This window comes from Cynoglossus semilaevis, chromosome Z (genome assembly GCF_000523025.1).
Source record: "Cynoglossus semilaevis isolate Cse_v1.0 chromosome Z, Cse_v1.0, whole genome shotgun sequence".
Taxonomy (NCBI): Eukaryota; Metazoa; Chordata; class Actinopteri; order Pleuronectiformes; family Cynoglossidae; genus Cynoglossus; species Cynoglossus semilaevis.
This window is the reverse complement of record NC_024328.1, coordinates 8,118,789-8,134,028: the sequence shown is the minus strand read 5'-3', so window position 1 is coordinate 8,134,028 and position 15,240 is coordinate 8,118,789. Positions and strand designations below refer to the sequence as shown.

Sequence of the window (15,240 nt, the reverse complement as noted above, 5' to 3'; positions counted from 1 at the left end):
TAATATCTACATTTAAAAAATGTCTGATTCAACATTAGGAGCCTAATCCAATAATTTATTTATCATAGCTAATATTTGAGCAATGAATTGTTCAGCTATTCTTCAAAACAATTGGTTCACATTGTTAATAGTCTTCTCAAGAAAAAGCCTGAAATTATTTATTTTCATTAATAAAACACGAAGAAGAAAGAGCATCACATGCACGCGTGCTTTAGTGTATGCAATGTGTATTGGTGTATTAAATATTTTGTTTTGTTAATTATGAATCCTAAACATACCTGAACGCATACACATATGAGATTAAAAAAGCCGACTTTTTGTGTAACGTTGGTTTACGATATACATTTTATTTGAACAATGTGCAAAACAGGATTTGATGACGAGCTGATGTCGCCTGACTTGATAGTGAGGTATCAAACGTTTCCTGTTTCTCGTTCTGTCTTATGATAACGTTTTGCTCACACTGCCATCTAGAGGTTAGGATGGCTCAGCGACCCAAGAAAATCCCACATATTATTTCCACATATCCATCTGCTCACTGAGCCGCTGTCGATGATGAATATGACTTAATTATTAGTCAATGAAATGACAGCAAGTTTGTTCCAACAGTTACTGTAGCTCATTTTTGTTATTAATAAGGAAGTATTTCCCAAATTTCTAGATGCAACATATTATGTTTTTATATCGTACAACTATAACTAGTATAATAATTGAATAATGTGATATTTATAAACGGTTTGAAACATGTGGCGTATTTGTTTAAAAAACAAAAACCAAGCGCTGAGATTTTAAAAATTAAAATGTGATTTGTTTGGCAAGTTTCCGTTCCTCCCGCATTTAAATTAACTTAAATACATTTCGTTGTGAAGATATTAAACGTTTAATTGGTCTTGATGGTCCAACTGATTCTTTGGTCAAATGCGTTTGGATGTAAATTTTAGTCCGTAGGGAAAAAATAAGAAACTTTTGAAAATTTGTATTTTTTCTTCACTTCTCGTTCTCCATCCCTGCATTGCAGACTACTGCACACTTGGATTAGTTCCAGCTTTAATATATTTGTAAAGGTACCAGGTAAGTACTTTGAACAATCTTTAAGGAGTCCCTCAGTGCACCTTAGAAAGTAAATACACAACATGATACTGGTAAAACAAGAAGAAGAGAGATGGTGTGAACCCTTCAGACAACAGAGGTCTTCACGTCATGGAAACATAAAAAGAAAATCATAGAGGGGGCTAATCACAGCCAATGAATAATTGGACCCCAACGTCTTTACTAACGGCCCTGTTAACTCAGCTCAAAACTGATATGTTGTGTTCCTTAAATTAAATTCAGACATTTAATGAACTGTTGAAGAAATTGGACCTGAACGCAACACAGTGTCGTTTAATAAAAAGTAATAAAGAAATATTGAGTGGGCGGGAGGGGGCAGATCACATGACCACCTCCTTTATGTTCTGCAGCAGCTACCGCTCTCCGCTACTCACTCCTGCCAGAGACAGCCCCATAATAGTCTGAAGGCACGGCTAGAAAAACCACGCACACTTCTCACGTATTGAAGGCCTTTCACTGTACAGTCCGCTGCAGACAGTCACAGCGACGACGAATATAAGCACGCGCTGACACTGACGCGCCGATTTCATATCTTAGTCGATATTTTCTGTTTGCATTTTATAGCCTTCTAAGAAGCAAGTCTTCATAATGGCGACAGCTGCCGTGCCTGCCCCTGCTGGCTGCGGGCCCAGCCCCGGGCCGGGAACGGAGCGCTCCGCGGGCAGGCCTTCGACGTCGGGCCTCGGTACAGCAGCCTTACCTACATCGGTGAGGGAGCCTACGGAATGGTCTGGTAAGTGTTCGTCGACGGGGCTTGTTTTTACATGTGTGTTGTGTAGACTTCTGTTTCCCCACACCTTTAGTCATCATGTCGGCGAACTTTCATCTGTTTTAAGTTAAAAAAAAAACAAACGGTCAAAATAGTTTTTGGTTCCAGCGAACTGAAAACTGGCGGTTGGGGGAAAAGAGATTTAATCACGTCTGAATAAACAGATTTATCTCTACTTCTTCCACTGACTGCGCATTTTAGCCAAAGATTCGTGCTGTGTGTACTTTAGTAAAAGTCTATTTTATGTAGTTTGTGAGCAGCGGTGAACAGGTTTCTACAGTTGGACTACTGTTCATGTCTGTACAGCATGGGTGTGTATGCCATTCTGTTAACATTAAGTTTGACCTCGCGTTACATTGTCGTCTTCTTTAGTTGTACTGTTTACTCAGTTGGGAGTGTGGGTATTCGTCCTTATAGAGTTCTTATTTGTGGTCATTGAATACCCGTAAGGCGCATACGTTTATTTTCCCCACATTCTTCATAAAAATATGTCATATTTGAATGGTAATTTAATGGTGGACAGTGTTGTTCGCTCTTCATTCATTCCTGTAACTGCTGTTAATTGCTGTTTACACAGAGGATACGCTGCAAAGGACTGTTTTTTCCAGTTCGTAATTATATAGGTTGAGATGATAATCTTTTTATAACACTCTTTTCAAAGTATTACATTTATCTGCTGCTTCATTTACATGTAGTTGAACCCTGCTTTAGGAAGATGAAAACACTGTACACACTGTACACTGTATTATGTAAGCTATTGTCATGTCCAACACCAAGTAAAGTGCTCTCATTTAGGTTTGAGGCTAGCTGAATTTCCTGAGAGTTGCCTACAGAGAGGATGGGTTGCATATGATTTTCCTGACTGAAAAATCAAAGCCAACATCACCAAATGTATACATCCAGGGCCAGCTATTACTGGTTATTCTAGTTCAAGTGAAGCTTATGTAATTATGTAGCTCCTCAATTTATTGTGTTGTGTAGGAAAGTCAAACCCCAGTCTTCTGCCTCATGTTTTTTATACTAACCATTACGCTAACGAGAAGTGGTTATCTTAGACACAACAACACATTTCAAACAAAGATGACTTTCATTAGTGTTGCTGGGGAAAGCTGGGTTTCCTAATGAGAACTAAGACTTAAGGTCATTATTATGTATTGCTGAAACTGGTAGTTTTCATAAAGTATGTCTGTTGACATGACAATGACGTTGGAGTGTTTAATCTATCTATCTAATCTATCTAATCTATCTATCCTTTTTTCAAGCAGCACTGTAAATGTGTGTTCATATAAGTCTACTTGATTGGTAATACCGGATGAAACATTGGTTAATGTTTTAACCAGGATGACAGTAAAACATTGGCAAATGGTGCAGCTTTACTTGTGAATGAGGGAGAATTATAGGCTGCTTTCAGATGGATTGAAGTCAATATTTGAGGTTTTTCCCTTCTGGTTTAGAACAACTGTTCTTGGGGTTGCTTTGAGGCGGAGGACGAAGAGAGACTTTATCATCAAATAAAAGAGCCATCGGGACATGTCATTGGCCATGACCAATAATATCCCAATAATATGATTGTCTTTTTACATTTACATTGGGACTGTTGTTTCAGGATTGGTGTCTGTGATAAAATACATTACTTGTAAAAAAAGAGAAAGAGACTTTCTTGTTTTGACTGTATTTGTAAACTTTTTAAAAGCACTGGCACCAATGGCTTTCGAACTGTTGGCTGTTGCCAATGTTTCAGCATTTGGTTTGCTTTAGAAACTAACACGGGACCACCTAAAAAAACTCTTCAGATGAGTCAAGGTTATATCCCACATCCATCTCTGACAAACCTGGTTCTTTGATGTCAGTTCAGCTGCATAAAATAACAAAACAACATAAAAAAACAACAGCAGATCTATAGAAAAAAATCCCCCAAAACATTAACCTGAACAATGTGATCATAGGAATTTCTGTGAAATCGTGTTCAATTCAGATGCATTTCTTTTAAATGGGACAGTGGGTTTTTTTTTCCACCTAGCTAACGATGTTGACTTCTTGCGAGTGGTAACTTGTGTGATTTTTTTTTTTTTTCCACTTTCAAGGTGGGTTATAATCGCTCTGGTGTTTCTGCACTTCAGCTCATTTATCACACACTGTGTGGGTGTTGAGGTTGTTCACCTCATAACATGTCATATTTGAATGGTAATTTAATGATGGACAGTGTTGTTCACTCTCCATTAATTCCTGTAACTGCTGTTAATTGCTGTTTACACAGAGGATAAGCTGCAAAGGACTATGTTTTTTCCAATTCATTATTAAATAGGTTGTGATGATAATGTTTTTATCACACTCTCCTCAAAGTCTAATACATTTATCTGCTGCTTCATTTACATGTAGTCGAACCCTGCTTTAGGAAGATGAAAACACACTGTACACTGTATTATGTAAGCTATTGTCATGTCCAACACCAAGTGAAGTGCTCTCATTTTTCCACCTAGCTAATGATGTTGACTTCTTGCGAGTGGTAACTTGTGGGATTTTTTTTTTTCCACTTTCAAGGTGGGTTATTTGTCACAGACACAGTGTGGGTGTTGAGATTGTTCACATCATGTAGTTCACTTTCTATAAGCTGCCCTTTATCTATAGTTCCCACATAGGTCATTGGTGGTGCTGTGTGTTATATACAGTATATCTATATATCGGTAAATAATTGGCAAAACACTGTTCATTTCTTCTTCTTTTTTTTCAAGCAATATCTGTACTTGGCATAGCCTGTGTACGCAGATCACTACTAAACCAGCAGTTTGCAAGTTTGCTAATATCATGTCTTTCTGTCTTACGTCATTGAAAAACACTCCTGACTGAGTTATTGTTGCTGAATTCTTCAGCTGGAGTGACTCTCTCCATTCATGACTTTCACCGGAGCAAGTTTAAACAAGACCCTGCATGACATGAAAACTGCAGATGTTTAGCATTAAACGTATTAGGTATACTTCGAGACATCCCAAACAAGAATAAAGAAGAAGATAATATAAAAACCCCTCATAACACTGGGAAATGTATTTTCATTTTTATTAAATTATTCACATAGATAAAAGTTGATGGTCTTTTGCTGGATTTTAAATGATACTTAAAAAAATGACCTCAAAAGCATAATCTTTTAAATTGGCCCTGAGTCATTAAAGTCGATTTCCTAACTTTTCCTAACTTTGTAAATAAGCATTTCTAAGATGCATCACAGTTTGGCAAACTGTGTGTGGACAAAAGAGATCATCCTTTTGTGACGACCAATGAAGGAATTAAGATTAAACTGGTGTTTTATACTTTTATTGTCGACAGATGGAATTTCCTAAGCGTTTCACTGACGCTTGTTATTATTTGTGCCGGGAATGGACTGATCTTTTCCTCCTTTTACTTTGTCTTGCTGTGGTCTTCTAGCAGTCAGTTGGACAAGTTGCATTAATGCAGAGTGCAGAAGCCAAAAGAAGTGGAGCAAAGTGTGGTTCATGGACAGCCAGAGGTTTGCACTTTCAGCCTTTTTAAACCACAACAGGAAGTGTATCTTTATTGGGTCATTATCTACATGGCCTTGCTATGTTAACCATCTTGTGAACATCTTCACTTGCTGCAGACACTGAACCTGGTAAAAAGTTTCTAACCTTATAAATGTACTGGAATTATTCTGTAAGAACTGTTGCGTATACAGACTTTCAAATTTAAATATTTTTGTGTAGTTGAGAAAGAAATCAGTTTAGATCAGTCAATCTTTGGTGAAAGTTTAGTCACAAAAGAAAATATTTTTACCTTTAAGTAACAATGAAACAACGACAGAATATTTCTCTCCCATAGCATAATGTTTGAATCCCCAAAAGTTATTTCACTTGCGTACGTTGGCAGAAACTATAGAAAGCACAACACATGAATCTGGGAATCAGGTTGTTTGGATTTTTCTTTATGTATTACTCATAATACACATACTGCATTTTTTGTTTTTGTTTTTTTTTATCAGAGGATTATTTCCTGAATAATTAGGGATATGGGATTATATCTAAAGTAAATAGTATAAGATATTTGTTTGTAGATTCAGTGTGTAACATTATCGTATACAGTGATCCCTTGCTATAGCGCGGTTTACTTTTCACGGTTTCGCTACTTCACGGATTTGCATCGTGCATTGTGTTCTGCATTCTGATTGGCTAAAAAGTCACTCCGCTTCTTCTCTACCTGTGCGCCAATAACGTTGGGGTTTAATATGTACACGTACGTAAAACAGCTTGCCAAATTGACATTACGTACGTGCAAATTCTCTTGCAATTTCGAGTTTATCAAACCCCATAATGTCGACAAAACGCTCTGGACCGGCAAAAGTACCTGCGGTAGGGACCAAAAGGCAGTGGAAGATGCTGTCTATTGGTGATAAAGTAAAACTATTGGACATGCTAAATGAAGGTAAAAGCTATGCGGCTGTAGGTCGGCATTATGGAATTAATGAATCTTCCGTTCGTTTGTGAAACAAATGGTTGAGACTGTAAAATGGTTTGTTCGTTCTTTCTCTTCTTTTTCTGAGTATTTAATTGTAAAAAAAAATAAAGATGTCTACTTCACGGATTTTGCCTATCACGGGTTCTTTTTGGAACGTAACCCCCGCGAAAAACAAGGGTTTACTGTACTTCTAAATCCTGTCAAGTTGAGGTACTTTTAATGATTACATTTTCCAGATTTTTGCTAAAGTAATTTAAATGATTTTTTCATCTAATAATGGTAACATTTTCATTCACCTTTCCTGTGAATGACAGAAGGTGACAGTAATGCATTGTTCTCTATACAAAGGGGTTAACGGCCGCTGTACCAATCCATGCCGATGACTCATTTGTTTACTTGTACACTGTTTCCCCTAAATTAGTTTCCAACAGGTGTTAGCTATGGTGCAGCACTGGTTTTGCACCCCAGTGCACTTAATGCAATAACTAAGCTTACTTTAACTTTACATCTTTTTAACTAGCAGAATGAAAAGCACTGTAATTCCACCAGCCATTCACGTATTGTTTCTCTAATGCACACTGGATACAAATGTTATTATTTCCAGCTTAAAATATCACCTCAGCCAGCAGAGGCTTTAACTTCCAGTGGCATAAGACCAGCCTTACTGAGAGCAGGGCAGTAATTAAGTGTTCCACTGAATGGCTGACTGACACTGATTGTTGTCAAATGGGTTGTGTGGGTGTAGACTGGATTAAAAACGTGAAAAAAGTGAATTGAATGGTAAACATTGTTAAAAAATGAGTAAGTTTCAAAGTGTTATTGATTGATCTTAAGAGTTTTTTTTTTTCTTTATGGTGGTCAGCTTCCTTTTGTTGCAATACTGCCACCATTTGTCAATTCATCTTTGTTGTCAAAGTTGCTTTACTCTCTTTTACTGTCACAGTATTTTGACTCCCTTGACTAGATCTGATCATCATAACGATAAAGAAACTGAAGAAACTACATTAGAGACCTTGAAAAGTCATTAGGGTCATTGTCCTGCTAGGACTCTTGAATCTCAATATCGAGTCTTTGACCCTCCCAATAATTAGCTGTTGCCGATGCTCTGCTTCATGCTGCCATGAGCCATCCTCTTGAAATGCCACTGTGATGCACATCTCCATGGTAACCCCTCTGCCTCTGACATCAGTACCAGCTATGAGGAGAGGAAGGGAGAGAATGAGCAGCTCAAAACTTTGAGAAATCCTGTTGAGCGATCCATAAGGAGGTGTAATTTGTGTAATTTGGGCAATTATGCCTGCCAAGATGAGCACAATGTCCTTCACAACGCACACTGCCGTTCGCTGCATTGAAGCTGATGTTGATGTTCATCACCAGGGCCTGATGGGCGCGTTTACCACAGAACTGCTTTACTTCCCCGGCTGCATCCTCATTCTACCGAGGAAAATGAAATAAAACGAGAGCAAACCCGTCTTCTCAAGTTACAATATGAGATGTGATGGCTGCTTGTGTTTGGGCGTGAGAGTGTTGGAGGGGCAGGGGTCAATCAGTGTGGATAAAGAGCTCATGGCATCATAATTTAAATTCTATTTGTTGGTGTTGGTTGAGGTTAATGTTAAATGCTAGTCAACACGCATGATGGCGATCATGATGTTTATATTTATTTCATTATGGAGGAACGCAAAGCTCTTGTCTCTGACATTTATTCATTTTCTGCCATAAAACCTCTTATGCAAGGCTAAAGCACAAAGATATGTACAAAATACAAAATATATGGCAAAAGAAAATGATTGGCAAATGGTAAAAAAGTGGAAAAACTAATTGTGTAAATATTGTATTTTAATGTTGGTCTTAAACTTCCACACATCTATTAGAGCCATCCTTAAGATCTAGTAAGAGAGTGTTTATATTTAAATGGTGAAGTTAGCCTCTTGTTGGTCTTGTTATTAACTACCTAACACTAACATATGAGCAGAGGTGGGGAGTAACAAATTACACTTACTCCGTTACATTTGCTTGAGTATGTTTTTCAAAATAAAATACTTCCAGGAGTAGATTTAAATCACTATACTTTATACTTTTACTAGAGTAGATTTATAAAGAAACAACAGTACTCTTCCTTCACTATATTAGACTATATTGAGCTTGTTACTCATTACAGAGGTACTGGATAAAGCTTTAGCTATATTCTCTATAGATCCACGATCCAGTATCTGTATTTTGTCAGAGAGTGACTTCTGACCAAGGCTCCACCGCGCGAGTGTAACCAATCAAATGTAGCCCTTGCTGTGCAGTCTCGTCACGTGACCATTCTCGATCTCGGCGGCAGGACAGATTAGTTTAGCGGTCAATATCCACCACAGAAAAAAAAATAGCACAATCAACGGTCAGCAATGCTGACAAAGACAATTAGGCACACCCCTGGTCTCATATTAAAAGTATGATTACGTTACAAACAGTGCGAAACAGCAGTTTCATCATGCGGAGCCTTCTGTGTTGGCCCAAACAGACGGATATTTCAGCTTTGAAAAGTTCATCGTCCAACCTGAGGAAACATGTTGCGATAGGTTTGACCTACCAATCTTTTTTTTTCTTTTTGCTGTGGATAGGTGAATGTTTGTCCTGTTAGGTTACATGAGCTCAATCTGCTTATAGCCTCAAAGACATGTTTTTATCTACAGGTCCAGAGGTTTGGAAGTTTTTGTTGTGCTGTGCTGTAATTAAAGTTATTTCGTATATATTTAATTCTTTATGTACTGTTTTTATTTTATTGATTTTTATTTTTTATTGAAATACTTTAACTTACCTAAAGATTATTTTATTTTACTGTATTGAAATAATTTGTTTTATTTTATTATTTTGTTGATGGGATAAACTCTCCTCTGTAATTTTATCTGATTGAATGCACGTTAAAAAATAAACCTAAAAAATAAATGTTACTCAACAGTTATTCAGTACTTGAGTAGTTTTTTCACCATGTACTTTTTACTTAATTGCTTCCTCAAGTAATTATTTGGATGACTACTTTATACTTCTACTTGAGTAATATTATTCTGAAGTAACAGTACTTTTACTTAAGTACAATTTTTGGCTACTCTACCCACCTCTGCATATGAGTATTACAGTAGTAGGACCATTCATTGTGAACAGCACTGTGGTAGAAACCAACGTGTTGTGGTACTATTCACAACATGTCTGCATTTCTTTGGGTCATCTCACATCATGTTTCCCAGAAGTTTACCAACAATGTCTATTGACTTGGGTCGCGAAGGTTTGTGACTTAAAATATGGGTCCCCAGAAAAAAGTTTGGGAAACACTGGTTTAAATGGCTGACCAGTTTCCTACTGTTTGCTTGGTGATAAAAATAAATTCTGAAATACTTTTGTATACAAACTGAAGATAGATTTCTTCAGTATTTGATGACAACAGATAAACTCAGGTCCTGTTTGGTTAGCAGTTGAAATGAAATGTTACCAAAGGCAGATGTGTCCTTAATGAACGCGCCAAAGGCTTTGGTTTATTACTAAAATCAAAGCAAGTGTTTTATATGTTATATTTAACAAAGTCTACTAAAAGCTCAGTATTTTTAATGTACCTTCTGTAAACCTCTGTTATTTGCAGACCAGATAACTTATCCACTGTGCTGTTTCAGTGATGCTTTACTTCATGCTTGAATGAACGGCTCACTGTCAGACTGTTTGTCTGATGGTCATGCAAATAGTAGTGGCTCACTGTTCCAACATGTAATTGTGACACAGCACACCACTGCACACAACCAAATGTGACCTCTGCTTTTAACCCATGACCAAGGTGAACAGTGGGCAGTTTTAAGGGGGAGCAGTGTTTGGGAACGGTGCCATGCTCAGAGCACCTCAGTGGTAACTTGGCCACTGGTGGACTCAAACCTGAAACCTTCTGGACCCAAGTCGGCTTCCTTAACCACTAAGCCACCACCAACATCAATGTATGCTATCAACATACCGACAGAATAAGAACAGATAATCTGCTGTTCTGCTGAAAACAACTCGATATAGTTATAAAGGCCTTGTGGCTTTTTTATGCTGCCTTGTTTATGCATTTATGGTAATGCTAATATTTAGTAAGACTTATTATTATAACTAAGAATTATTAGATCTGGTCATCAACATCGAATGTTGTTACTATTTATCAAATGAGCTACTGGAGCTGTGTATTGTCAAGAATCTGGTGATACGATACGTATCATGATACAGGCGCCACAATGCGATATATTGTGATATGCTGCAATACTATAGGCACATAGATATATTGAGTTTTTTACTGCCAGCACAGTAAACACACATTGCTGTTACATGCTTAACATCAGGTTACTAAAATTGGAACAGAGGGATCTACATTTGCAATCTAGAGAATAAATAAAACCAAAATCAAATGAATCAACAGCATGAATATTAATGTTAATTTTTTTATAGATGCAGTGCTTGTAGAATATAGATACATTATTATGAAATTAAATATCACAATATATTGGCATGTGGATATGTTCTCACACCTGTGCTGTGCAACAGGCTGATGCAGCTGCAATGATGCAAAGTTTTAAAACCTACAGTCGGGCCATAGTTGGTGCCCAACATTTATATCTAGATTTTGGGCATTATTGTAGTCTTAAACATAATAGTCCATTCCCCCTTCCTTCAACCCAAACCCCTGAATGTTGTCATGGTAACGGGCTCATTGCATAACAGCAGCCGCAGTGTTAAAGCCTTGTATTTCCATCTCCTTGGAAACAGTGTCCTCCCCTCCCTCACCGAAACCCTGTCTCTGGCCACGGAGCATGCTCAGAGAGATGATAAAATAAGAGTTATCTTAATACATAATAATACACTCGTGCACAAAAAAACCTCTTCATCAAAACCACAGTAGGCTGCTAGATGATTTCCCTTTGTAAGTCACTCATTTTGCCAGTTCTTTGATGCAAAATAAGATTTTAAATTCTCTGATATTAGTGTATTTAATTAAATTTAATTCTTGTCACATCGGATAGTCCGTCGACGGCTAAACTCACAACGTTTACATCTTCGTATAAAATATTAAAAAAAACATAATTGTGTTAAAGCTGAGGTCATGTGTGCAATCATTCTAACATCAGAGTACTGGTCAGCTGTGTTAGACAGGTGCCATCTTTAACAGCCTGGGAGTGTTCAACCAGGTGCGGCCTCCACCAGTCAGATGAACCACACATACAGCAGTTGCCTCAGTTACAATAGTCCATAGTACCAGGGAGCAGTGGAGTCATTATGTAAAGTCCGCCTCTCTGTGATAAGGCTGACACAGACGCGTTACACTGTGGTACTTCACACAACTCATTGCACTTTGCACTTCCTTAAAGAGTTTCCCTTGGTACATGTCTCCACAAACTGGCGAGGAACTGAAGGGCTTGGCTACGTAAACATTGTGCAATGTAGTGAAAATTAGAATTACCCTGACTTTGCACTTTGTTGTGACTTAGGATTTTGTGACTTTTCTGTTGACTAAATATAAGAACTGTGCAGAGCAGGGTGAGACTGCAGAAAAACATTGGTCACAGTTTAACTGGCTTTGTACAGATATGTTTATGGAACTTCATTTCTTCTTCCAGGAGTAGATTTAAATCAGATTTAATTTCTAACACCATAATATCTTTTATTTAAAAAAAATCCCTAATGACATATTTAGGGTCTTACAGCAGGTTGATTGAGTTTGCTTTTTTTTAGAGGAAATTGTTTCAATCTATGTATATTGATGATGTCATGATGTACATTTCTACCCTCACTTATTAACTGACCTACTTGTAGTTGCAAGGATTGTGGAGCATATTTGACTAGTGAAAATTAAATCAAATCTGGGAGAATGAACAGATATATCTATGTTGACTTGCTGATTTTTTTTTTTTTTTTTTTGTCAAATGCACGTCTAAGATTCTGTCATTCGAAAACCTGTGTTCTGCTCTTTTTCTTGCTCTTTTTAATCTTGTTGTTTTCCCATTTATTACTGAGTTGTCCTACCATCTCCTGGTCTTTGAGTCTTGATCTTTATCAGATTGAACATAGAAAAAATAAATAAATGTGATTTTACCATCAATTCAGAATTAGTGATGTTTGTTGATGCTGGTCAAGCAGCTCCAAATCTGGAGGGACCCAGCCAAATGGCCAGCCAAGCTGGGAAATGGCAAATTCCCACCCTCTATCTATCTAACCTCACTTTAGCTTGGAACCACTGGCTCATGGTTATTTTACCACAAATATGGCTGATGTCATGACTGCCCCTTAATGGTGATTATTAAGGGACTGTTGACACATACACCATGTAGTTATGGTGTACATGTCAATTTGTGGTAAGCAGTTTTTTGGGGTTTTTGTGCTATTTTTTTTATTTACCCATATTTGTCAAACAGGGTTCTCTGTCTGATGTTACTTAAGGAAACTAGAGACCCGGCTGTAGACCAGTGTAAGAAAACACTGTGTCAGACATTGGTGGAGGCTGTGCTATTGACTGTATCTGCAAATACAGTATGTCTGTGCTCAACATGCTTGGTCAGTTCAGTATCAGAACTGCTCTGAAGCTTTGATAAATACGTCTTGTTCCTCCTCCTTGTGTCTCTGTACACAAGAGAATCTGCTGGTGTAGAACACATGCATGGAGAAGTTTTTCCTCCCACACACGCACACACACACACACTACTTTCAAAGGAAAAGGAAAGGAAGGTCACTTATATTTCCCTCACAGAAGGCCGGCACACTTGTGTACATTTCGGTCCCTTCTCCTGCATCACTATAGCAACTCTTACTCCTATTTTGTCACACACTGCAGGTGTTTGTCAGTCCTCCTCCTGTTTTTAATGTACAGTAATATGCTTGGCCAGGTGTGAATGATGAATCTGGAGAACACAGGTTTTGGTTTGGTCGTTCTGAAGATCAGCTGTTTTTCTTCTAAAAGACAGAAAGTGGTTACAGTTAAAGATTAGACCACAAGAAAAAGGGGAAAAAAGAGGAGCTGGGGAGAATTGAGACATTAAATATCCTCTGTTCCTGATAATGACAAAGAAAATATTGGTGAACTTTGTGTTGGTCTTGAAAGACTCATTATTCATTTGTTGCGCTGTTTTTCTGTAACCTGAAACAATAGCCGGCATCTTTTAAAGGCCTCTGAGTCACCATGACTGGACGATGAAGGCATCAGGTATTTGAGCTGCCTCTTCAATCATCCAGTCTGACTGAAAGTGTTGTGTCATTGGGAAGATTTCGGAATTATGCTTCATATCAGCTAACACTTAAAGTCAGAGTGATTTGATCTGGGTTTCCAAAAACACAGGTCTTGGACACAGTTATGAACACAGTGAAAATTCTACCATTTACAATATGCATTTATTCACTTTTTTAAACTGGTTAAAATGGTGGCTGTGTTTTAATTCTCTGTCTAGTGTTTGGGTAGCAGTTAAAGAACCAGGTTTGTGATCATTTATTTTAATTCAGTTTTAGCAGTGGAGTGCATCTCACTGTGTTTTACAGATGGTAAATGTAGAGGAAGATGACAAATAAAACTGCCTCATTCTGAACAAGTGAACTGGACTGGAGGTCTCTTTAAACATTTCAAACAAGGAAAAAAAAACAATTTAGCCTTTGAAATAAAATGTATTATTATTAATATTATTTAGCTTAACATTAAGGGCAGGCATGTGCAGGAGAAAAACAGCTGACCCTGACGGTGTCCTCATTGGTACTGTACATACTGTACAGTGTTGTTTTCTGCACCAGGTACTTTTTCTGTATTTTATTTCTGTATTTAATGCATTGTTTTACTTATATATTTTTAAAAACTTAAGTAAATCCTTACAACTAAAGTATTTGTTTATTCAAACTTTACTAAGCGATTAACAAACAATTCAGGTAAAGTAAGGGCGGGCATACACTGTACGATTTTTGAAAATCTTGTCTTTGATACCATCACACACTACGATTGATGTACGGACAAAGCTCACGATTTATGTGCTCACACTGTACGGTCCGATCATCGAACACGACCAGAGAGCCCACACTGTGCGGGTGAAAACGGCTCGTCGGCCCCTGACAGCTGTCAATAAAGATTTTTTTGAAAGTTCCGACGCCGGTTATTAGCAACATGCTATTCAAAAAGAAGGCTGTCATTATGATTGCTACGATACTGTGCGCTGAAATTTCGAAATAGAAGAGGCGCATCTGGAGTCGGAGACGTTTATTGTTTATTTATTATTTATTGTTTACGTTTATTGTGGACAGTGCCACAGCTCTAGCAATCTCGCCTCCATATTTTCATGCCACCGACACCTCGCCATGGTTACAATTAGTGATGTGCGGATCGATCCTGAAATATCGATACTTCCGATTCTGGATCTTTATGCTCTGAAATCGATTCCGAAATCAAAATATCGATACTTTTGATAACTTACGCATTCTGAGATGAGGTGTATCCTAAACAGAAACATGGTGAAAAGTATCCAAATTATTGAGATGTTGTCTAAGTGACGCTCGGTTGGTGGGACTACTTCTTCTTCCGCCTGGGTGTGTGCGTCATGCGTAAGCACAGGGGCTCTACTCCGTGCTCTCACTCAGTCACTACTGATGGGAATTTCGGCTCTTTTTTTAGAGAACCGGTTCTTTTGGCTCGGTTCACTGAAAAAAATCGACTCTTTCGGGTCCCAAATGGCTCCTCAGATTATTTGTTTTTTTTTTTGTTTGTTTTACAAATAACATGTTTTGGTGAATAATCAATTAGAAATGTAAAAAATAAAGACTATCAAATGCTTATTCAATGAATGGCTTCATTTATTCATTCATCTTTATTTAACCTCTGTAAAAATATATTATGAAATACAAAAACAGAGACCCATCGGAACAGGTTA

General features: G+C 37.6%; 1 protein-coding gene across 1 annotated transcript in view; it reads left to right on the top strand.

Moving 5' to 3' along the window:
* Window positions 1-1,267: 1,267 nt before the first annotated feature.
* LOC103397828 (mitogen-activated protein kinase 1-like) overlaps window positions 1,268-15,240 on the top strand; it is a 43,006-nt gene continuing 29,033 nt past the window's right edge. The window contains 2 exon segments of the mRNA XM_008336223.3: window positions 1,268-1,759; window positions 1,762-1,843. Coding sequence (XP_008334445.2) covers window positions 1,699-1,759; window positions 1,762-1,843 — 143 coding nt within the window. The 5' untranslated portion in view covers window positions 1,268-1,698.